At 42.8% G+C, this 25,957-nt stretch overlaps 1 protein-coding gene across 1 annotated transcript in view; it reads left to right on the forward strand.

Annotated features, from left to right (window-relative positions):
* The first annotated feature begins 735 nt into the window (after nt 1-735).
* Nucleotides 736-25,957, forward strand: part of LOC128739263 (centrosomin) — a 34,449-nt gene continuing 9,227 nt past the window's right edge. The window contains exons 1-6 of the mRNA XM_053834741.1: nt 736-921; nt 12,147-12,190; nt 12,638-12,909; nt 19,221-19,733; nt 20,719-20,910; nt 21,011-21,064. Coding sequence (XP_053690716.1) covers nt 836-921; nt 12,147-12,190; nt 12,638-12,909; nt 19,221-19,733; nt 20,719-20,910; nt 21,011-21,064 — 1,161 coding nt within the window. The 5' untranslated portion in view covers nt 736-835. The remainder of the gene's footprint in view (nt 922-12,146; nt 12,191-12,637; nt 12,910-19,220; nt 19,734-20,718; nt 20,911-21,010; nt 21,065-25,957) is intronic.

Genomic DNA, 25,957 nt, shown 5'->3' on the forward strand with positions numbered 1-25,957 from the left:
CAGCGATTACGGAAAAATCGGAGTTGAAAGATGGGTGGGTTTTACCGATTTTTTATTAAGTTTTTATTGCTGGTTAGAAGAGTGCTCCCGTTTTATTGTTTACAACCATGTGGTGAAATCGGATGTGTTGTTTCCTTCCATCATCGACTCCTGTGCCGATTTCATGGATCACTAGATGATGGTATGAAGTCAAGATGTCGAAGCGTTTTATACAGTTGTTATTTGCAACGACATGCAACCATAACAGTTGTTGTTTACATTAGTGTCAACAAATCAATAATAACGATTATTCTGAAATGACGACAAATTATCCAAGGATAAACTTTTAAACGTATCTCATTACACTGCTAGTCGAAAACGATCTAGAAATATTTTAATATAACTGTTCAATATAATCCGTATCATCCGTACAAGTTATGTGCAACATTATTTACAAATACCTAAGTGTGTCTTGCATGTTTAACAGATTCCGAAAGAGCAAATTCCGTGCTCGCGACACGAAGGAAGCAGTTCATCGTCATAACAAATGAGAACCCTAGAAATAAAAAAATGTTTCATTATACAAGAAAGACAAAATGAGTGAAACGCAACAATTCATCGGTGTAGAAGTGTAAATAAATAAATTAAACTAAAGTGAAAATTTACGATTTGTTTTGATTAGTTAACTTTTCGTGAGTGAGTTACATCCGACGGATTCTGAGGGTGGAAAAACTTTCAGTTTCGGAACACATCAGGCGCCGTCCTGCCCTCCGCCAGTCGGCGGGCGCAATTTCCTGAGCGAGCAACCTGAGTGAGCTCTACCGAGATTCGTTCGTTTCATCAATGATTGGTGGTCATGTCCGGAATTTTCAAATACAATCCCAATCGGTCGGCGGCCAGCACACCGAACCGACGGTCGGCGTTCGGCGTTACCGGATTCGGGTAAGACCCCTCCCCCCAAATTGTGCATGAACATTATTCCGAATTGATGAGATGACAGTTGACGTTCTTCAACAAACTAAAGTAGATGCTATTCATTCTAAACTTTATATTTATATCGCACTGCTCGTGATTCATAATAGTTGTCATTTCAATTTCATTTAAAAAATGCATGCTTGAACTGAGCTAAGACACGAATTAAGGTTGATTCTAAACTCGTAACAAAGTCTAGACGGAACTTAATTGAAATGAATTATGTTTACGTGATCAAAAAATTATTAACTTTAGAATTATTTTGCACATAGTTCGTCGCGATTAAATATCAGCAGCGCTCATATCTAATCTCGCTTGCTGTATCCGCAAATATCGTAGAACCGTGTGTCATCGTAGTCCGGTGCTCTGGCAATTGACTCAATTAGGCACTGTAAACTGGTATGACCGTATAATGTCGCATGACCATGTTTTTTTTTTTTGCTAGAGCGGTTCATGATTTCATTTCTCCATTTAGGTTAAGTCGTGGATCGCTCTCCGTAATGCAGTCGCTTTATAGCTTTTAGTTCGTAAACAAATAGGAAAAATCTTTGTAAATTTGTGTGCTTTTTGTGAAGCATTAATTTCGCAAACCGCGAACCACTCTACTGCGTCTACTGGGTACAGTTTGTTTACATCTGCGGTTCGCAGGCACATTAGACAGCTCCCCAGCTTGGTTCGACCTTTCGATAAAATGTGTTTACCAAGGCACAATTCGCGAGCAATGCGCTGTGCCGCGTATGGTTCTGAACTTGTAATCTGTTTATCTCGGTAAACTTTTGTTCATGGTATTTTAATATTTGTTGCTCACCTAATTTTAATTTCTTTTCGGACAGTCGGAAAATAGTACCATTTACTTACTTATAAGTTCAAATTTACAAAATTTCAATGATTTACGTTAAGAGTGTGTAGAATCTCAGTAGGCATTTGTGGTCGGGATAAGTTCATTTGTTTATATCATGACGTCTCGGAACAAACACTTCACTAATCAATCCTAAACGCTCACAATGAAAATTCCAGACTTTCCGTTCGAAAGTTGTGTCATGTCTTGAAATTTAGATTTAGAGAACGTTTGACTGTCGTCATCTCGTTATCAACAACCCGCAAGTGGTAGAAAAGCAAAGGCAGCTGATCGTAAAACTCATTCAAAAGTAGTGGCTCTTTCTAAACGGAATCCGAAGTTGTCACCGACATCGGATGAAAATGGCAGAAGCTTCGCAATCCTATATCCAAAAAGGCAAAGAAAAGGCTAGGTTCGAAAAGTGTCAAGGCACAAGTTCCTTATCGTCAACAAGAACCGTATCGTGAAGCAAAATCTGGAGGCAACGAAGCGCTCAAGAAAGCTCTATGAGAATATGCTGGCGGAATACGATTGCGTTGTTTTGGATGAGCAATCGGCTCGGGAATTCTACACGTATATCCAGCCATTTCGGCTCTTTTCATCAACCACTGCTACGACATCTTTCAGATGCTCAGAGCTTTCACTAGCTGGAACCACTTCGTACGCCGAGTCAATGTGGGAAGATTCGACGATCCACCAAACTATGAACGATTTTCCAGCTGTTTTCCAGAATTAATCCTTCTGTCTTCGTGACCATGGTCGGTTAATTGATGCCTTCGATGTCATAGAATTTACGATTCCTTCAGCTTCGACTCGAAGACTTCGTCACTTGGATGGTGGGCGTGCCGCCTTTATGGATCTTACCTCACGTTTCCACAAACCACCCATGTGAGGATTTGACAGCAGAATGAAATACCAAGAGGTTGGGGCATTTGTAAAGTTCACGGCACATGATTCATGAATTTGCCCTTCCTGGTTTTCCAGCAAGTTGTTCGCTTCGACAAAATTTATGCCATTATCGGAGTACATTGAACTAGAAGCTTCATGGTGTACAAAGAACTTTCGTACGACCAATGGCCATTACACACGCTTGAGTAGATAACCTATGTGTGACTTCCACGTGGACAGCTCTAGTGGAAAGGCACGTAAAAGGGTTAGGGGTCGAATAAAGGATGTAAGTCCGATGCTGAGAAGTGATCTGTGCAAATTTCGGTGCTGTTTTGCATAGATCCTGCAGTGAATTTTCGTTGCAGTTGATTGAGTATCGCTTTATTATCACAATGCAGATATCGATGGCGTTAGTTGTCGGCGAGCAGAAACGTTGTTGAATGTTTTAACGGTAAGATACGGGACATGCAGCTTCGAAAGAGGTAGTTGGGACAGCCCCTATTTTGCTATTCATCCGGATCACCCCTTGTTCGTCGATGAATGGTATCAGCTGATGGGAAGGAGACAACCGTTATGGAGAAATTTTTGTTTTAATCCAACTTTTATTCTACTGGTCTTGAAAAAGAATTTTTATCAGTAACGATAGTACAGTACCGCGTCTTGTTCGCCACTGTGACGATAGTCGCCAACAAATAAAATGTCAATTTCGTATTTCCCCCCATTCGCTTGAAAGGGGATTTTGAGGACTTCACGAAAGCTTCCCATAGTTCACCAAACTGCAGCAGAACTTGAATCACCCTTTATGAAACAAACTGTAATGCCTCTGTTTGTGGTAGGATATCATTCCTGGAATCGTGCTTGTGTGTGAAGGTAGACGATTATTTGAATATGCGTTATACAAGACAGTTTTATAAAGCTACGAACCGAATCAGGTCCCAATTAGTACGATTCTTTATATAGTGCAATGGAAAGAGGGGGAACATATAGGCATCCGTATTGCAGTGTTCGTTAGAGCAAAGGATTTCCAGTAAGTTTTGTGTGAAGATATGATTAAGGAAGCCCCTGCGTTACACTGGTTACTGCGTTTTATGGAAAAGCTTGTTGGGTGGTCGGAGACGACTGAGCGACCTGTTTTCTGTTGATTAAAAGCTGGCTTCCCCCCTCACGGATGCCAACAAATTTGAGTACGTTGCAACGTGTAGTCGCATCACAAAACACTCGCTGGTATTACTTCCCTACTAGCACATTTGTTACAAACCAGTTGTGGCAACCGGTTAATGACTAATATCAGTCATCAATAGGTTTCTGCAACCATAAGTGCGAAAAGTGTGCTGCTTGGGTTTTCGGACAGACCCTGTAATTGCCGGTAGAGCGTATGTTGCTAGATACAGTACCTTGACGTGCCATTGACCGATAATGCAAGCGAAGACGATGTATCCTGTTGAAAACCCGAATGGAACGGAATAAGATTCACAGAGTCTCTGGGGCTCCTCGCCTAGGAATCGTGCGAAGAAGTTCCGCAGAAGATTCGTACATAATGCTTTACGGAGGTTATATGAGACTATATGAGGGGTGGGTTTCCTCGAGATCAGGGATGGAAAAAAATTGCTTCTAGCGATCAAGATCATAGGAGCCATCAGATTCAGATTCATTGACACCACTACTTACAAGCGACAAACACTTTGTCGCGATCCGCACAGATTTTGACAAACCTCATGTCAGATCATGTTCATTGCATGATTGCGTTGAGAAATACAACAGATACAGACGATTGGTTGTGTGCATCGCATGAATCGCAATACAAACAACATGTGTGACCTTTTTTCTCGCAGCTAGGTAAAATGTAACACTTTGATCGACTGCTGAGACTGTTAAGAGAACAAAATCTTGTGATTGACGCTAAAGATTCACTATTTGTCATGATCTGAACGGATCGTGATCTGTGCGTGTGGCGATAACTCACAGATTTTATCAAAATCACTGATCTTCCATCCCTGCTCGAGATAGCTGGCAGATTGAAGTTGCATATTGGGCGACTATCTTAGGCCATTGCAAATTATTTTGAAAGTTTTTGTCCCCCCGCCCTTCAAAATTGGCTCTAAAAATCGGGGGGCAAAAAAAATATTAAACTTGAGTAAAAAAATTTTGTATAAAGTCTATTATTTGTGGATTTTACAGCTTAAAGAACTTGAAAAAAGAGTACGAAGTGTTAACGCTTTTAGCACGAAACAAAAGTGCTTCCTCAAATAATGTAATTTCCGAAAATCGATAAAAAAATTTTCGCTCGATTTTAAATCTATTTTGGAAGATTTTTGCATGGAAAATAATAACGTATATATTTAAAGCAAATATAGATTCGGGTTTTACGATTAAACTTCAATTGCTAAAAATCTTAATTTTTGTTGTGTGATTAAAAAAATCTCTTTGTTTTTTTTCGCCCCCCTCCCCCCTTCAGTTGCCCAACGTCCGAAGGACAAAAACTTTAAAAAATATTTGTAATGGTCTCATTAAGCAACAAAACTTCCGTCGTAACTGAGTAGTGTTCGACATCGGAACGAAAATTGAAGTCCGAGTCCCGGTCCGGTAAAAAATCGGAACGAATTTTTTAGGTACAATTTCGTTCCGGTCCGATTTAGCTCTGTTCCGGTTCCGGTCCGGAAGTCCGAAATTGTCCGGATGCAAAATTTTCAAATTTTTTAAAAAAAGGTAAATGTCAAAGGCAAAGCTTTGAATGTGTGAACCTTCTGTAATTTCTAAATGCTATCCGGCCCCTTGAAACGGATCATATAAAATAATTGGCAAATGCGGCACCATTAACTGCTCTTTTTTCGAAAATTTAAACGCATTCCAAAATAGTGCACTTTCAGACATAAAAGTCAGTATTTAATTAAAAAGTAGTCTTTCACCTTCTCTAAAATTCAAAAATGGCAATATCGATGCAAAAACGATGGGATAAACGAAGATAATTTTATCCGCTTTATAAAAAATAGCAGTGAGTTGTTGAAAATTTGATTTCGATAAAAACACAATTAAAGTTTTTATGCACTCAGGACACGTTTGATACAAATATCTGTAAGTTTAGAAGTAACCAATAAAATGTTTTGGCGGAGAAACGCTAGCAAAGACTCTATACTGGGTTATTTCGAGGATTTGGGAGGAGGAAAAGCTACCGGAGGAATGGATGGAAGGAGTGGTTTGTCCCATCTACAAAAAGGGGGATCGGCTAGACTGCTGCAACTATCGCGGTATTACGCTGGTAAATGCCGCCTACAAGGTACTCTCCCAGATCCTGTTACGCCGGCTGTCACCGATAGCACAAGGTTTCGTAGGGAATTATCAGGCGGGTTTCACGGGGGCTCGCGCAACTACGGACTACGGATTTTTATTATCCGACAGATCTTGCAGAAATGTCGGGAGTACAACGTGCCCACGCATCACATCTTTATTGATTTCAAAGCAGCATACGATACAGTCGATCGAGACAAGCTATGGCAGATAATGCACGAATACGGTTTTCCAGACAAACTGACGCGACTGATCAGAGCTACATTGGATCGAGTGATGTGTTTCGTCCGCATCTCTGGGACACTCGAGTCCCTTCGAGACGCGACGAGGGTTGAGACAAGGTGACGGTCTATCCTGCATGCTGTTCAACATCGCTCTTGAGGGGGTGATCCGACGAGCGGGCATCGAAACGAGAGGCACGATTTTTACCAAGAGTAGCCAACTTCTACTCTAGCTTTGCAGATGACTTCGATATCATTGCCAGGAACTTTGCGACGGCGGAGGCAATCTACGCCAGACTGAAAGCGGAGTCTAGGAGAATTGGGCTAAAAATAAATGCGTCGAAGACCAAATACATGAAAGGAAGAGGCTCAAAGGAAACAAATGTGCGCCTCCCACGGACGGTAACCGTTGACGGCAACGAACTAGAAGTGGTAGAAGAGTTCGTGTATTTGGGATCGCTGGTGACCGCGGACAACAACACTAGTAAGGAGATCCAGCGGCGCATCCAAGTGGGAAATCGGGCCTACTTTGCCCTTCGTAAAACGCTACGATCAGGAAGCATACGCCGCCGCACGAAGCTAACAATGTACAAAACCATTATTAGACCGGTAGTTCTTTATGGACTTGAAGCCGCGACGCTGCTTACGGAGGACATACGCGCCCTTGCCGTGTTTGAGCGGAAAGTGCTGCGGACGATATTTGGCGGAGTACAAACTGAAAGCGGAGAGTGGCGGAGGCGTATGAATCACGAGCTACAGGCACTGCTTGGGGAGACTCCCATCGTACATCTAGCGAAAGTTAGCAGGCTACGGTGGGCCGGACACGTCGTAAGGATGCCGGACGACTGTGCGACGAAAATAGTCCTCTTCAACAACCCCACCGGCACCAGGAACAGGGGGGCCCAACGTGCACGATGGCTCGACCAGGTCGAGAGCGATTTGCGACTTCTGAGACGACTAGGAAATTGGCGACGAGTGGCCCTAGACCGAGTTGAATGGAGACGAGTGCTTGAAACAGCACGAGCCATCCCGGCTCTATGCTGCTGAAGAAGAAAAAATAAAATGTTTTCCATTCAATTCTGCTATGACTAGTTGAGCCCGAATCTTACGATCCGGAAAATATAAATATCTGTTCAGAATTCCGAAAACTGCGGATACATTCCAGTGTTTGCGGATATATTTCAGTGTTTGCGAAGATGTTTATTCTTTGTATTAGTTCTTTGAGTTCTTCTATTGCATAATATAGCTCTAAGATGTTGTACAAAAAGAGTCATAGCCGGAAACTGAAACAAATAGTTTTATGGTCGTATTGGATTTTATTTAACAGAATAAAAACTTCTGGCTGTTTGCAACATTTATGTAATCTGATTAGACTGAGCAGTTGAATCGAGCTATTCAGTCAAGCAGTCCGGTCGAGCAGTTGAATCGAGTGGTCGAGTCGAGCAGTTGAATCGAGTAGTCAAGTCGAGCACTTGAGTCGAGCAGTCGAATCGAATGATTTAGTCAAGCAGTTGATTCAAGCGGTTAAGTCGAATAGTTGAGTCGAGCAGTTCATTCGTGCAGTCAAGTCGAGCAGTTCATTTGAGCAGTTAAGTCGAGCGGTTGAGTCGAGTAGTCCAGTCGAGCAGTTTAATTGAGTAGTCCAGCCGAGCAGTTGAATCGAGCAGTTAAGTCTAGCTGTCGAATCAACCATAAGCCAAGCAGTTGAGTCGAGCAGTCAAATCGAGCAGTCTAGCCGAACAGTGAAATCAAGCTGTTCAGTCAAGCAGTCCAGCCGAGTAGTTGAGTCGAGCAGTCTAGTCGCGCAGTTGAATCGAGTAGTCTAGTTGAGCGTTGAGTCGAGCAGTCGGGTCAAGCGGTTCTGTCGAGCAGTTCAGTCGAGTAGTCCAGTCGAGCAGTTAAGTAGAGCTGTCGAATCAAACAGTAAAGTCAAGCAGTTGAGTCGAGCAGTCGGGTTGAGTGGCTAAGTCAAGCAGTTAAGTCGAACAGTGAAATCAAGCTGTTCAGTCAAGCAGTCCAGCCGAGTAGTTGAGTCGAGCAATCAAATCGAGTAGTCTACTCGAGCAGTTGAATCGAGCAATTAGGTTGAGTAGTTGAGACGAGCAGCCGATTCGAATAGTCGAATCGAGTAGTTGAGTCAAGCAGATCATTCGAGCAGTCGAGTCCAGCTGAGTCGAGTAGTCCAGTCGAGCAGTGGAATCAAGCAGTTGAATCGAGCAGTTGAGTCGAGCGCCGAATCGAACAGTTGAATCGAGCAGTCTGGTCGAGCAGATAAATCATGCTGTCCAGTCAAGCAGTCGAATCAGTCGAATCGAACAGTCCAGTTAAGCAGTCGAATCGAACAGTCCAGTTAAGCAGTTCATGCAGTTAAGTCGAGCAGTCGGGTCGAGTAGTAAATCCAGCAAATGTGTCAAGCAGTCGAATCGAGTAGTTAAGTCGAGTAGTCCATTCGAGCAGTTAAATCGAGCTGTTCAGTCAAGCAGTCAAGTCGAGCAGTCGAATTGAACAGTTCAGTTGAGCAGTTCAGTTAAGCAGTCCAGTCGAGCAATCAAATCGAGCAGTCTAATCGACGAGTCCAGTCGAGCACGAAAGCTACGAAAGCATGATATCCTGTCAGGGACCTGTTTTTAGTTACCGATAGGCCTGTTATGACGTCCTGTCAGAGACCTGGTTTTCGGTACAGACATAAGCCTCTTATATAAATAGAAGATTATATAAATAGAAGATTAGCAATTATGAGCATTATCATACAAAGGTTCTCAGAATTTTATGAAATTTTGCATGCAAGCACAGTTTATGTTCTTTTTAATGAAAATGAGCTTAAATTCGCGATTTTTTATTTGCCCAGGAAACTTCAAATCAGATTTTCCAGTTTTCTCGGAAATCACTTGCTTCAAAAGTTTATAACTCTTGAACCATTTGTTTTATTAAACGCAAAAAAATTCTCAGCCGCTTAACAAAAATACCAGTTGGAAAAAGTTTGTCTCAAAATTTTCCACGATGGTGGAAAACTCCTGTAGAAAATTAAAATCACTGCAGTGAAATTTTTGACATTAACAGACAAATTGAATTATCAAATAAGAAGAAAATATGTATTTAAAAATTTCCTAAGTCTCAGCACATGCGCTTTCCAACATTTCCTTAGAATTCGGAAAATTTCATAAAAAATTGTTCTGCAATGCTTGGTTTTAAAAATATAAACCTTCGAAATAAGCGGTGTTCGAAAAAATCGCAAAATTTCTAGTGGAGTTTTCTGGGAAAATAGGATAACATATTGTTCTCGTTAAAAAGTTCATATCCTATGCTCGTAAGCAAAATTACATGAAAATCTGAGACTCTTCGACCCAAGCCTATACGATAATTTTGAAAAATTCGATGAAACTATTGAGTTATCTCTCATATTGGACCATAAGCGTGAAAATCGGCTAGCTATGGCATTACCGAGAAGATGAAGTGCCATAATTACATAACTTTTAAAATAAGTTCTTTGAAATAAAATTTTAAGCGAACAAAAGGCACGAGCCGATGCTGAGAAGCGTTCGGTTTCAAGATCCAAACATATTTGCTAATTTTTCAAAAATAAATCGATTGGTTGGACTTGTTTTGGAGCCTTAAACAGAAGGTGGATTATTGCTAGCGAAATTATTGCTTTTCCTCAATACTGAGGAAGTTAAAAGAAATTAGTTTTAAACATATAAAGCAAGTCCTAGTCATCGTTTCCACTGCGGTCAGTATTACGACCAAAAATGCTCCGGACTTTCAACGGAATACCCGGTCCGGTCCGGTTCCGGAACGCTACGTTCCGGTTCTGGTCCGATAAAAAATCGGACTCGAAAATTTCGTTTCGATCGGACTTCGGACCGGGTATTGGACCGGACTTTACCCGGTCCGATGTCGATCACTATAACTGAGTAAACTTACCGGCAGTGAGCGTCAATTAGATCGTTGGCACGAACACGATAAGGTGCAATATATAGGGCACACTGAAAAAGTAAGCGATAACTTTGTAAGAAAAGGTCACAGAGATTTGCGGCCTTCTGCAAAAACATGTGTTTTGAGTGTTTAGATAATTGCCTAGAACAATGTGTTCTTGTAAAATGCAACCAACAAGCATGAAAAACTAATTTTTAAAGAACTTTTTTAGCACATGCTCTATAGTTTTGCACCGGATAGAGGTAGAAATGTTATTTCTTCAAAAAATTTGCTTGTTATTACATTTTCTACAACTTTGCTGGAAAAACTACTAACATAAAAAAGATTTTTTTTTTGTTTTAGCGTAGTAAGCCATGATTAATTTTTGACGCTCTCAGATTATGGTGAGTATTTATACGAACAAAAATGCTGAAGACCCGAAATGCTAAAGCAAAAAACGGTAGCAAATAAGTTCCACGTTTCAATGGTTAAGCTCTTCAATTTGTTTTGACCCGTAGAACGTCACAAACGAGTTCGATATCTAGACTGCTATCCTGACACATTCTGTGTAAGTATCGAGAGTGGTACTAATCAGCCCAATCTATTGGTCTTAAAAATTTCGGACATAACCCTCTATAGCTCAGTGCGCTTAACTGAATCGTACGTAGTCTTAAAATCGATTATCAGACAATGTGTTTAACTTGAGGTGTGAAACAAACCCTGCAATGGCCTTACGATATCGACGGAACTGTTAAAACATGCTCTATTCTGCTTTGTTAATGATGTTAATGTCATATGAATACCTCAAAAAAAGTAATGTGTCAAAATCTACCAAATAAACACACCATTAGGTATCTTGATTTCATTTCGCCAACACGTTCGCCAACGTTTACTTAGTTAGTAATATAGACAAACCGTTTTAATCGGAACAGAAATGGATCATCAAACACAATTCAGTGAATCCTGCGGTAGTGATAAGAACGAAAAAACAGTCAGAACACTTCACCATGGCTTTCTACTGTGCGTTGCGTATTTTTCCAGCGAAACTGTTTGTTACGAACTCTACAAAAACCGGCTGATAACACAGCCAGTAACTCATCGGGCAGCGGCAAGCTGCTGCAAGCAGCTATCACTGCTATTCATGTCTAATTACAATTTTTCGAATTTTATATTAGCCCGCTTGGCACGTAACATTTTTTTTCACCACCACATTTACGATCTCATCCTTCAACTCAAGTTACTAACTAACTCGGACAGTCCTCACAGTTTAGTTCCGCGGTCATCGCTCGCACTAATAGCTTGCCATTACCATCGCATACTTTATGACTGCATATCAGCACGAGACGAGAGAAATGATCTTAATTGATTGTGAACTCTTCGCATGGTGCGGAAGAAAAGATAACGCAATTGAAAGGCAGACCCATCATTCATCAGTCTATCTAATTTGTTTCAGTAGGACACCGCAGCGAAAATATTAACCAGCTGCTATACGCTTGATTGGAACATACTTCCTAATTAGCCACTTTCGGGTTCGCGAACTAACCAAACGCAGGTCACAATCAGACTTAGACCTAACAGCAATCAACCGAGACGCTAGAGACACGCTGACTCGCGATTCCGTCCGTTCACTTTGTTGTCGCCCATGCAAGGGCGTACGGTCGGCAAGCGTGGGGGTGTTGTGTTACTGTAGATCTGATCTCATATCTCGTATACACACTATACTCTGCCATCATCCAGATCATCGGAACGGATCGGATGTTGCGTGGCCGCGGCGAACCACGCAGATGTTTGTGATTTATTAAATGTATACGCTACACCCCCACCTTCCCAGCTGAGTGCATACCCAGTGGGCTGCTGCAGCATACCAGGCAACACCAATTAGGCGTGAACGTATGGAAAATTGTTTATTGACCTACTGCTATAATTTGCCGTTTGCTCGAAACCGTGAAAACAAATGATTCCCCTCGTGCTGAAACCGTCGGTTTCCGACGGGCAAATTTTCAACACACTTCATTTCATATCCGTGTTTTTTTTTTGCTTTCTATTTGCAGTGGAAGTCCCGCACATCAACAGGATGCCACTATGGATAACTCATGTAAGTTTTAAATTTTAAAATTAAGATTTCAGCACTGACTGACAAGAATTGCCGGTCGCATTTTCTCCCCGAAATTGTGAAAATCACTTCCGCCTTAGAATGCAACCATTGAACGCAGATCGGGCATCAACGCATGCCATGAGTCTTTTGACTCACGCGAAGTTCTTCCCGTCATTTAATCGCGTTACGCTACTTTAGAACTGTCATAACCGTCCGCACACAGGGGAAAGCATACCAACACCGTGGCCACTCGAACGGAAAATCGACCTAAAAAGTGTATCGAAGTTTGCGGACGAGCGTCGGTTGCATTCTACGAACGAACGTGACACCGATATTAAGCAAAAACAGCAAATGGACCATATTATTGACTGTTAGCGCACTGCCAGTTGCATTGAGTAAACTGCTTCAGCCACTAACCTTTCCCCCCGCATTGAACCTCGTTTTCAGATTCGATGGGCTTCCGTTCGCCGTCGATGAACACCCTGGCCGGACAAAGCTCACCGGCCCAGGGCCGATCGTTACGAGAGTACGAGGAGCAGATGTCGGCGCTGCGTAAGGAAAATTTTAACCTCAAACTGCGGATCTACTTTCTGGAGGAAAACGCAGGGCTGAATGGAGCTACCGGTGGTGGCAACACAAGCGGCGGTGCATCCGGGGTTACGTCACCAACCGAACCGGGAGTGCCGGAGAATCTGTTCAAGCAGAACATCGATCTGAAGGTGGGTACATCATCTTTATCCAGAAGTTAGGTCTATATACGATATTTTGTCCGTAACTAGGGCGTGGAATCATTTTCCGCGCTTCATTGGTTTGTAATACATTCCATTCCAAGACATTGTGATATTCCAAGTCATTGGAGTAGATATTTCCATACAATTCCAAGTCATTTTAGCTCGCTGAATCTAATGCCTGTTCTAGAAAATGGTTTTCATGTGAATTATTTTTATCGATGCTGCTGTTATTGTTTCGCCCTTAAAATTCTGATTTATATCCACACCACAATCAAAGTTGTTTGAGCGCTTAGCAGAATCTCGAATAAGAGTTTAAGAAAAAAAAATCCATTCAATTCTGCTACAAAATTCATACGATATACCAATCGTTTGCAACACCAATGTCAGGTTAAATCCGAAGTCATTCTGGTCATTCGTTAATATAATAGTAGAAAGAAAGAGGAAGGATTGCCTAAGGACATGTTCTTGAGCGATAGTCGTGGCAGCATGATGTCAGAAAAATCAGAAACATCCCATTTGTGCATGTTGGAAATAATCATACACGATGCACTTTTCGCAAGCTGTAAACACTACGTCTCACTAGTGCAACATGGATTCTATCCGCAACGCTCTACTGCTATAAACCTTGTGCGGTTAATCAATTCACAGCAACATACCTGCATAACATTAGCGTAGGCGCCCAGATTGATGCGGTTAATACCTATTTTAAAAGCTGTTTTCGATTGAATTGACCACAGCAATTGGAGTTCATTTTGTTGGGCTCGTGCGATGGTTTCGATCCTACCAGCTGAATCGTATGCTCTATGTGCAGATAGGTGATCAGCAATCTAAATATTTCTCGAATCTCTCCGGCACCCCGCAGGGTAGCATTCTAGGACCGTTGGTCTTCATGCTATTTATCAACGACATTACGCTCTTGCTTCCGGTCTGCTAACACCTGCGAATGTCTCCCGCTGTTTCTGAGTAGGACAGGGCTATCGTCCAGAGGCGTCAATACCCGAAGATTGTCTCCACCCACAGGAATGTTGGTCAGAGGGCGAGAGTTTACAATGTTCTCGATCTCTACCAAAGTGTTTTCCAAGACTTCGTGAGTTGGATGTCTGCTTGTCTGCATTGCTTCGAGGTTCTGCTTTACACTGTGGATCAAACGTTCCCACGCTCCACCCATGTGAGGTGTGATGGAGGGATTGAAAGACCATTCCGTGTCGCTCGAGACGAACTCGCTCTTCAGGACGCCGTGGTCGATTTTCGCTGTTGCGCTCTGCAACTTCTTGCTGGCAGCTCGGAAGTTAGTTCCTCGATCACTGTAGATCATCGCAGGAATTCCCCTTCTAGCCATGATATTTCGGATAACCATAACGCAGGACTCACTTGTCAGTGTGTAAGCGATCTGCAGGTGAATGGCACGAGTAGTTAAGCAGGTGGCGATAACCCCCCACCGTTTCTCTATACGTCTTCCACTTGACACCGATATCGGACCGAAGTAATCGATTTCCATGTGCGTAAAAGGTCGACTGAATGCGGCCAGCCGAGCTAGAGGAAGGTCACCCATTGCTGGAGGGTGTGGTTTAGCGAGAAGGCTTTCCGAATCTGGCAATACGCTGCTTTCAGGCGAGGAATACGGTAGCGTTGGAGTATTTCGTTGATCGCTGTTTCATGGTTCTGGTGATTGAACCTTTCATGGACTGATGAGATGATGAGCAAAGCAAAGCCATGGGTTTATACCGTCTTTAGACATTACCCTTCTTTATCGACAGACTTCGCAGCCGGCTGTTAGAGTACAGGAAAATTACGGGGCCAGTGCAACAATCCTACTGACTCTAACTAGCAAGCACCGCCTAGCCGAGATTCGAACATACGACGACTGGCTTGTTAGACCAGCATCGTACCGTGAGATGTGAGATGATGAGGCGGGTAACATGATGATCCCGCGGAAAAATAACTGGTTCAGCTGCATCTCTAGCGATGAATACGCATGCTTTCGTGCGACCCTTGACACGTAGTACATAATTCCCATCCAGGAAGGCACACCACTGGTAGAGTAAACTTAATCTAGGAATCGTTTTCACTGAACCAACGCCTGGCACCCGCTAGGCCAGGCGCTCGCTTCCATTTCGTCCCTTCGTCGGCTACGTTATGTTTCGTCGGTACCCATCACCACTCGACTACATCTGTCGTTTCGAGGATTTCGCTAATGCGGAATGCTACAAACTGGCTAAACCGCCGGTGATCTGAACGGATCCAGCAGAGTGCATCCTTCGAATCTGTTCAGAACGTTCGCTGACTGATGTGGATCGAAAGCGATTTCAATATCGTATCCGCAAGACGCACGCCGATGACTGCTGCTTGCAATTCGGAACGGGGAATAGACAATAACTTAAGCGGCGCGACTCTTATTTTGGCGTCGACCAACACACATTCGATGGTCTCGTCACTCTCGAATCGAAGGTAAACCGTAACTGCAAATCCATTCTCACTTGCATCGACGAATGTATGCATCTGCACTACGGAACCTACGGGCGTTAGCGTACGATAACAGCGCGGAACCTCAGTCGTCGCGATCTGTGGGAAGACTGCCAGCCACGATAGCCATTTGTCGTACTGGGGGTCCTCAATTGGATCATCCCAGCCAACCGTCGTTCGCCAGATCTCCTGAATCAACACCTTCAGAAACATCAATATGTGTGCGATGAGCCCCAATGGATCAAACACCATCATCAGCGTACGAAGAACCTCTCTTTTCGTTGGTCGACGGTCATATCGGGCTGAAACCTTGTAGGTGAAGCAGTCCTTCGACGTATCCCACCACATCCCGAGCACCTTTTCGGTGGCGCGTTCGTCGCCGATGTTAAGGTTTTTCTGCTTGGTGGTTTTTTCACTAATCGCGGCCAACACATTTTTTCCCGTACTCGGCTTTCCCGTTTTTCGGTAATACTCGGCTGCGTCGCACGATCGTCGTCTTTCCAGAAGAAACGTAGGCAGTGCTGGTCCTCTACCCGCATCAGTACCTGGTGGAACATCTCACGGATGTCTCCACTCACAGCAACCCGGAACTCTCTGAATTGTACCAGCACCGAAAAAAGCGATGTCAGCTAGTCAGGTCCCTTCAGTAGAAAGGTGTTGAGCGACACTCCGTGGACGGTGGCATACCAGTCTCACCTTACCGGGTTTGTTTGGGTCGACAACCGGAAAGATCGGAAGATACCACACGCGAGATCTGGAAATCTGGAGTTCTTCTGGATTTCACTTCCTGACGTAGCCCTTGCTAACGTGGTCGTCGATCTTCGACTTTATCGCCTCGGCCAGCGCATGATCCTTCTTCATACGATTTTCTAAGTATCTCCACCGCTTCAGCATGGCTTCACTGTCCGGAGGCCGAACATTATCATACTTCCAGAGGAGGGCGGATTCGTATCGGCCGGCGCTTGTCCGACGAGTATGAGTTTCTAGGAGCATTTGCGCTCGTTGATCCTGCTGCGACATCAATAGCTTATCCAGCTTAACGACTCCGAGGCTATCGAGCGTGAAGTATGATTTCACCATCTTGTGTGGATCCTCATTGGAATCTCTGTTGCATACGCAGCTTTTCACGCTGTGGTAGTTCACGTACCGTTCAACTTTCTTCGCGTTGGAGCATTTTCCGAACACCATCCACCCTAAACGTGTTTTGACAGCGATAGGTTCGTTGTCGTGACCCTCACGACTCTTGATGGCATGGCCAAGCCTAGCGGGATCTAGACCAAGGAAAATTCGAAGGCTAATGTCGTTATACGATTCAAGAGACAATCCTTCCAGATAAGGATATCTCTTCTGCAGTTCCGGAAGCAGCAGCGCTGGCTGACTAATTTGCAGGGAGGACATCGTGTACACTCCAGACAGCTCGTACCTCTTCGAGCTATGCACACCGGAGATCTGCAGGTTGACCTGTTGAGACTGTAACATTTTCTGTGTTCCGCCGGTCTGCCTTAGGCATAATGATCTTCTCGGTCCTTGCACGTCCAACTCATCAGCGAGGCTTTGCTCTATTAGAGTGAGCTCGTATCCATCATCAACGATCGCGTATCGTCTTTGTAGGTCCATACAGCATCACCGGAACGATTCGAAACATAATCTCCGACTGACCTTGATGAATGTTGCAACTATGATCTGTTCTCGGTTTCGTATTAGTGTTGGAATAGCTGGCTGCTGCCGGTTACGCAGATCTCAAAGCTTCGTGTTTCTGCGTGTTGTGGAGCAACAGATGGTGTAGGAATTCGCATCCATTCGTTCCGCAGGGTTTCGACTGCTTACATGATCCGTTGTGCTTTCGCAGGCATTTCCGGCACAGCTTGCACTCCTTCACCGTTGCCCACTTAGATTCGTAGCTGAATTCTTCGAACTTCTTGCACTTCGTTACGGATGGACAGATCCCCTTACATACGGCGCATTGCTCTTTGATTACAACAGCGGGTTAGGCCGCCGTTTTCGTCATGCCGCTTATCGACTCCGACTCGGAATGAAAATTCAGAGTCCGTTTTACCTCCCCGAGGTCGCTGTTCACTGCTGTTGTTGCCGATCATCACTGTGCTTGCGTCCTCTGCCGTTGTGTACAACCATGCACTAAAATCGATGAGCGTTGGGTTCGGTTTTCCACGAGAGAATCTGGCCCAATCCATTTTGAGAGATGACGGAAGTCTTTTGATTAATTCGTACCGAAGCGACGAGCTGTACACGAAATCACTGACCTCGCACGCCTGAATCGTGGCAACAAGATTCTCCACCGTAAGCGCGAAGTTTACTACCGTTTCTAACTTTTCCATGTTCGGTGTTGGTAGCGAACGAATCTTCCGAATAATAGCTTGCACAATAGCTTCCGGTCTTCCGTACAGCATTTTCAGCGTCGACATTACTTCAATTACGTTTGATGGGTGGAGTAGACGACACCTTACCGCCTCGAGGGCTTTGCCCTTTAAGCACTTGCCCGCAGCCGCAATATGTTCTCTTCGTTCGAGAACCCACACATTTGAGTTGAAGAGTTGAACATAGAAAAGAACAGCGGCCAATCCTCCGGATTCCCACTAAATTCTGACAGATCTTTGGAAACCGATTGGCGTGCGACGAGCTGACTTCGATTCAGGATGCACACCGTCTCGTCATTGACGGTCAGAGCTTGCACAGCCGGCCGGTGAAGTGGTGGTGAACGTTGCCCGGGAATGAAATCGTTTCCATCTACCAAGTTTCCTGGATTCATGGATGGGATGTTTGAAGCTCGATTTTCGATAAAACTCGAGCGTGCGTAGGTGCACGTTGCGACAGCTGACCTGGTTGGTCCGGATGATTCGATCGCGGGTTGTTGCTCTAAGTGGAAGCCGGAGTTTGGCACTCCAGTGGTTGCTTCGACTTATTCGATGCATGTCCATTCGTGTCCTCATCTACTAAACCGAAATCGATCTCCTCACCATGGCGCTCTGTTTCTTTTACCGATTCCTCAATTTTCGACATCTTCTCACTATCGCTGACGATCGATGACGTTTCGCTACCGTACTCCTTCAGGATCCGTACAACACTCGGATACGTATCAGAGCGCCGAAGAACTCTCGCACACTCTCTGTAAAGCAAATTTTTTATGCACCACGCATCAATCGATGCAAATTGCTGTAGTATTCAACAATGAATAGGCATTCTCCATATCGACAGTTTATTCAGTGTAATGATTCTTGTTCTACCTGCTCAAGTGCATCTAGATTGCTCCACCGATTTGGCCCAGAACTTGTGATAATGACGATGGTCGACGACTGCTACCGTCGCTGTTTTCACCGCCCTGACTATGCGCTCCCATAATCCTCCGAAGTAAGGGGCGAGTGCAGAACTAAAATAACTTAAGCCTCCAGTATGTCTAAATGGCCTTATGTAGACTGGCAGTCACATCTCAAACGACAGGGATCATAACGGGAGCCTACTTACGACAGAGCTGGCATTGCTTGGCGATCTTTGCTATTACTGTCGGTGGGCGCCGAATTCAGTTTCGCTGGCGTATTCTGTAGTACGATTTTAGTACTGGAGAAGTTCTTCCGCCAATTTCTGAACAAACCAAGTCTTTCTGACGGTATGGTAACCGCAAATTTTCTAAAATAATACCGGAACGGTCGTGGATTTTAGGTTTCATTTTTTAAAACGTTGCAATCTTGCGCTGCCAGCATGCACTTCTGCTGCTATTTTTTCAGAATGATTTTATTCGACCTTTTTCGAATCTCAAAGAGAATTTATACAACCTAAAATAATCCTGTTTGTTTGTTTCTGTTTCAACTATTTCATCGCAGGTGGAGGTGGAGTCCCTTCGGAAAGATCTACAAGACAAACAGGACCTGCTCTGCCAGGCGGCCAAAGCGATGGAACTGATGGAGGATAGTCAGCGAAAGGCCGAAGAGCAGCACCGCGTGGTGGTAGACGACCTAGAGCAGCGACTCGACATGCTGCAGCAGGAAATCAAACAACTAGAAGCGGCAGATCGGTTGCAGCAACAGCAGCAGCACAACCTGTCCCGCAGTCGGTGCAATGAGACAGGACTGTTGGACTTCCTGGATAAAATGGAACATCAGCAGAATGCAAACGTACAGGGTCAGCTTGAAATGCTAGAGTTCGAAAACAAGTTGCGACAGCACGTTGAAGAGAACCAATTGCTGGGTGAGAAAATCAGCCACTTGCAACAGCAGTTGGACGAAAAGGATCGCAAGATCGGTGCCATGGGTTCGGAACTGAGCGAACTTCGGTACGAGTGTGCCGAGCTGAAGGATAAGGTTGAGGAAAGCGAAAAATCAGCGACGGACGTTGAGGTAAGTGTGCTTTTACTTGACCGACTAACCAAATTATCCCAAACTTCAATCAAAACTTTGATCTTGTCATGCAGCAAATGAGTAAATTGCTTCAAAATTCTCTTAACACGAAAGAAGAACGTATTATTTTTCTGAATCTGGAAAACAAGGTACTCAAGGCTATGAAACAACACTTGAATGAAACTGTCTTACAAATGAAAAACGAAAATACGGACCAACTGCAAATTATTAACGATCAGAAGCGACTAATGCGAGAAATGAGTGTATACTGTAGCCAAGTTTTCTGTTCGACTGCTTGAAAATTTATTTTCCCTCCTCATATTTAGGACATAATAACAAAGAAAAGCTCCCTCCAGCACATGTCCAATGAAAAGGTCGCCAAGTTTCAACGAGAACGAAAAAAACTTTTGTCAGAAATTGAACAACTGAAATTGCGAGCCGTTTCGGAAAATAGTAAAACACGACCCAAAAGTATGCCCGCTCCGGTTGAAAGTCCCCTTTCCGTTAGTGTCCGGCAAAAATTAGCCTTCGATAATCTCTCTCCGGCATCAATTCCCAGCGAAACCGAAAGTCACTCGAAAGATTTCCCTAGCTACATTAATCGGCGTCGGTTAAGTCCCCGGAAGGCAGATTCCGTTCCGGAAATTTCCATCTTCACAAGAAAATTAACTGCTCCTGTTTCGTACGATTGGCCTCTACCGAACAAATCCAGCAAGAGTCCCTATTTCGACAAAATTAAGGTTGTTTCCCGGACTAACATCCCAGATTAGCAAGTCTGTTTTTGTAAAGTAAAGTTTAGTCTTCTTTTCAGACCTTGTTCGCTGAGATGAAGAAAATCAAGCCTTGAGTCAAGCATTTTATAACTGATTAACCACTTTTTTTTGTTATTGTTCAAACAAAATAAACAACTAAACAATGCAGTTGAATTTATTAACTTTTGAGCGTTTCGTCCCAAAAACAAACGGATCCTTCCGTCTCTTTTCAGATCGTTCGACTGAAGCAAGCTCTGTTCGAGACCAAGTCGGAGCTGGCCTACAAGCTGTGCCTGCTGAATGATGCCGAAACCGGTCTAAAGGAAAAATCCTCCGAACTAATCAAGGCGACTAAAATGATGGAAAAGCTCTGCAAAACCATCACCGATCTGGAGAAGGAAAATTCGCACCTAAAGCGAAGCTCGGTAAGTTAAAAACAAAAACCCAGCAGTATTTTGTTCCACTAATTTTTGATTGTTTGATTGTTTTTTTTTTCTTTTACCGTAATAATGTTTCGTTACTTAGAGTTCCGAATTGCCCCCGATTACTACTACTACCACCAAAGAAACCACTAAAAAGGTAGAGCTTTTTCCTCTCTCTAAAAAAAACCGCCCAAACCCATCTAATGGATAAGCTACTTCTTTTCTTTCCGCCAGGTTATCGCCAAAACTTCCAAACCCAGCTTGAGTTTATTTGGGCGACGTTAGTTTTGGACTATTTGCATGATGCATCATTTGCTTCTGTTGTTAGAAGCGAAATTTACGCTGTACCTATTTATGTTTTATATTTATTTTATGTTTTTAACGTTTATCGTAAAATTGCTCTGCTGTCTGTTCAGTTTGATGTCTTTCGCTGTATCTTTTGTGAGTATTTTATGTAGGCTATTTACGTTCAGTTTTAGCGGTGATGGTGGCACCCTTTCTGTATACCGAAAACTTGGCTTGTCACTGGTTGGGATTACTAATTTAATTTACTCGATCAATTGTTTACCTACATCAAGTCACTAAATTTTGCACTTTCTCAATAATATATGGTCACCCTAATTTCTATCCATATTTACTCATGTATCTATACCTATAAAGAAGGATTTCTGTCTGTCTGTCTGTCTGTCTGTCTGTCTGTCTGTCCTGTGTTCCTTATAGAATCAAAAACTACTGAACCAATCGGCGTGAAAATTTGCATGTAGAGATTTTTGGGGCCAGGAAAGGTTTTAGTGATGGTTAGAGACCCCTCCCCCCACTAAGAGGGGGGGCTCCCATACAAATGAAACACAAATTTCTGCATAACTCGAGAACTAATCAAGCAAATAGAACCAAATTTGGCATGTGGGTGTTTTCGGTGACAAGAATTTATTCTAGGGTAATTTGAGACCTCTCCCCTCTTTATAAGGGGAATTATAACTCCTCTCCTCTTTAAGAGGGGGGGTTTCCATACAAATTTCCTCATAACTCGAGAACTAAGCAAGCAAATGGAACCAAATTTGGCATGTGAAAGTTTTCGAGGGCAAGAAAATTTTCTATGTTGAATTAGGACCCCTCCTCACTTTAAGAGGGGGGGCTCCTGTACAAATGAAATACCAATTTCCTCATAACTCGAGAACTAATCAAGCAAATGGAACCAAATTTGGCATGTGTGTGTTTTTGGAGACAAAATTTTTTTCTATGATGAATTGGGACCCCTCCCCACTTTAAGTGGGGGGGGGCTCCTATACAAACGAAATACAAATTTCCTTATAACTCGAGAGCTAATCCAGCAAATGGAACCAAATTTGGCATGTAGGTGTTTTTGGAGGCAAGAATTTTTTCTATGATGAATAAGAACCTCTCCCCACTTTAGGAGGGGGGGCTCCTATACAAACGAAATACAAATTTCCTCATAACTCGAGAACTAATCCAGCAAATGGAACCAAATTTGGCGTGTAGGTGTTTTTGGAGGCAAGAATTTTTTCTGTGATGAATTAGGACCTCTTCCCACATTAGGAGGGGGGGCTCCAATACAAATCAAATACAAATTTCCCCATAACTCGAGAACTAATCAAGCCAATAGAACCAAATTCGGCATGTGGAGGTTTTAGGAGGCAAAAATATTTTCTACGGTGAATTAGGATCCTTCCACACTTCAAGAGGGGGGGCTTCTACACAAATGAAATACAAATTTCCTCATAATTCGAGAACTAATCAAGCAAATGGAACCATATTTGGCATGTGGGTGTTTTTGGAGGCAACCATTTTTCCCATTATGAATTAGGACTTCTTACCTTTTTAGGAGGGGGGGGGGGCTCCCATTCAAACGAAATACAAATTTGCTCATAACTTTAGAACTAATCAAGCAAATGGAACCAAATTTGGCATGTGAGAGTTTTAGATGGCAGAATTTTTTTTCTGTGGTGTATTACGACCCCTTTCCCTTTTAAGAGGGTGGGCTCCCATACAAATGAAATACAAATTTCCTTATAATTTGAGTACTAATCAAGCAAATGGAACCAAATTTAGCATGTAGGAGATTTTTGAGTCTTGAATTTATTTTATGATAGTTAGAGACCTCTCACCCCTGTGGTAGGGGGATATGGACTCTCATACAAATAAAACAGAAATTTTTGCGAAACTCAAAAACTAATCCAACTCGAGAAATTCGAGACTCTTCCATAAAACATTAATCAATAACAAGACCATAAAAACTATCTATAGTAACACTAGATCATTCAGGACGAGCCGGTCGCGAGTGTTGCCGGTGACCCGCCGTCGGAAGCGCCGCCCACTGGGGGGCTTGCAAAATTCGAGATTGTGACAAAGATCATCCGAGATTCATGATTTATGTACAACACAGGTTAATTTGTGGCAATACGAAGTTTGTCGGGTCAGCTAGTGATCTATAAAACATCACCATTTTCAAGCATTTGAAACCATTGATCACATGAACAGACCAAATTTTTATGAAAATTCGATAAGCCCATTGCAAGTTTTTTTAAACTCCGCAACTCCCTTATTAAGCTTGCGACGTATTGCACACTACATCAACGGATATAGTTTAACCCGCTTTTGAAAGCGAATATAAAATTTCTTAAAATAAATAAAGTTTGAAACAAATCATTGTGCAACATAACTTGATAGATATCAAAGCAAGAAATTCTACAAACTCTGAAGACGCTTAAAGATCTATAAACCTTTGATTTTCTTAGAAAAACGTATTACTTACTTTACTTTTTTCTGCGACAATCCGACTATAGAAACTGTGCTAAATTCAGGAGCCATCTCCACATTTCTCGGTCCTGGGCTGCCGCTCTCCAGTCGCCCCTGACACCAGCTGTTCTAGCATCCTCGTCAACAGCGCTCATCCAACGGGTACGGGTTCTGTCTCGAAGTCGTCGGCCTCTGTCGGGTTCACTGCTAAACATTGTTTTCGCTAGTCTCTCATTCGGCATCCTTGCTACGTGACCAGCCCATTGTAGCCTGCCATGTTTTAGTCGCTTCACAATACCCACATCTTTGATATATTTTGTGATTCATGCGTGCGCGCCACACTCCTTCGTCTGACATGCCGCCAAAAATTGATCGCAGGTTCTTACGCTCGAAAACGCCAAGAGCCCTTCGGTCGCTCTCAACATCCACGTTTCGTAGCCTTAGAGTACCACCGAAAAAAATAGCAACTTATAGAGTACGAGTTTCGTACAAAGTTGTAGGCTACGAGATCTTAACTGGCTACACATTCCATAGAAGGCCCTACTGGCAGCCGCCGGCTCACATCGTTTATTTTGGTAGAATTTATGATAAGCCCTATCCTCGCAGCTTTCTCCTTAAGACACATATACACCTCTTCCACAGTTCTACGGTTAACACCGATGATATCGATGTCGTCACTCAAACCCTAGGAGCAAGTGAGATTTCGTGTCCCGTAATTTTGACGTTTGATTTTGAATCATCAAGAGTAGCACGTATCAGCCTAATCGGTTTTGTTGCAAGCATAACCCGCCACAGTTCATTTCGTTTAACTAAATCGTACGCCGCCTTAAAGTCTATAAACCAATGATGAGCCCGTAAGTTGAATTCTCGGAATTTATCCAGGATTTGTCGCAAGGTGGACATTTAGTCCGTCGTGGAACGTTCCTCCCGAAAACCGCACTAATATTCATCAACAAAGGTTTCCAGCAATGGCCTCAGTCTGGTAAACAGAATGCGGAAGAGAATGTTGTATGTAGAATTGATTGAGAAGAGCAATACCTCGAAAATTGCTGCTCGAATCGATGGCCCTTTTTGTAAATAGGGCATGTGAGGCCTTCCAACTAGTTCTTCCTCAGTTTATAGCTTTAGCATATCCTGATGGATTGCACAATACAGCCGTTCGCTCCTGGCTTTCAAAAGGTGGACGGAGATGCCTTCTTTTTCAGCTACCTTTTCGTTTGCGTAGGTTCATCCCGATATTCCATTGATATTTCATCTTCTGAATTGTTCGTAGCATAGAATTTTTAGGCATGCCGCCTTATCAGTGCTGCGATACCGGATCTCGCAGACAGATCTGCCATCATGGATTGAGCGGGCTCTTAATCGTGGATACAGACGTTTCATGACAACGCACTATGGGCCAGAAATTGAAATTTCTGGACAAATATATTTGCGGTTAAACGGCGTGTCTCAGCTCAATGTAGTCTTCGGCAACTTTTTGAATGAAAAAATTATGCATCTTTTGAAGGGGTCGTGCAATATTTACGTGTTACTTTAACAACAATTTAAGTAATAACTTTTTGAGTAAATTTTTTTCACTTTTTTGGTTTCAGAATATTAAAGATAAACCAATTTCAAGTATTTTTTCTGAAGATATCAAACTTCTACCTTTTACCCATTTTCAGCAATAGACCTTTGTTTATAAACGACCCCTCAAATCACATTTCTTCTTGTAACATGTTTATTTCAACAGACAGCTCAATGTGATGTTCTAGACAACATTTTACACATTAAAGAGGAATATTTTCGCAGGAGACTGTTTCGCTTTTTCTGCATTATTTAATAAGATATAACTGTTTTTAGGCTAAAAACCGTTTGATGAAAAATGTGTATTTTTTCAAGGGTGGTATCTTCGGAGAAGTAAAATAATAAAATATAGCGCATCTTCCTGCACTATTAGAGTGACCATGAATTCACCTATTAGGGTGATACAAATTTTTGTTTTCTTAAATAATTTAAAAAAAAAATTTTTTTGCTACAAAAGTTGCAGAAAATACTAAAATAAGCAACTTTGCTGAATGAAGTAACTATCTATTTCTTACCGGTTACGTAATATAATGATGTGTTAAAAAAGAGCATTTATAAATCAATTACACTCAATAACTTTGCACATGATTATTTTATTGCTTTCAAATGTTCTACAAAGTAATTTAGTATGTAGAAATACATATTTTCTGTGAAGACTGTTTGACGCTAGGACGCATATTTATTAAGTTATAAAATGTATGAAAAAAAAATCCGCACTATTCCCAGG

The sequence above is a fragment of the Sabethes cyaneus genome, chromosome 3, assembly GCF_943734655.1.
Source record: "Sabethes cyaneus chromosome 3, idSabCyanKW18_F2, whole genome shotgun sequence".
In the NCBI taxonomy this organism is placed as follows: domain Eukaryota; kingdom Metazoa; phylum Arthropoda; class Insecta; order Diptera; family Culicidae; genus Sabethes; species Sabethes cyaneus.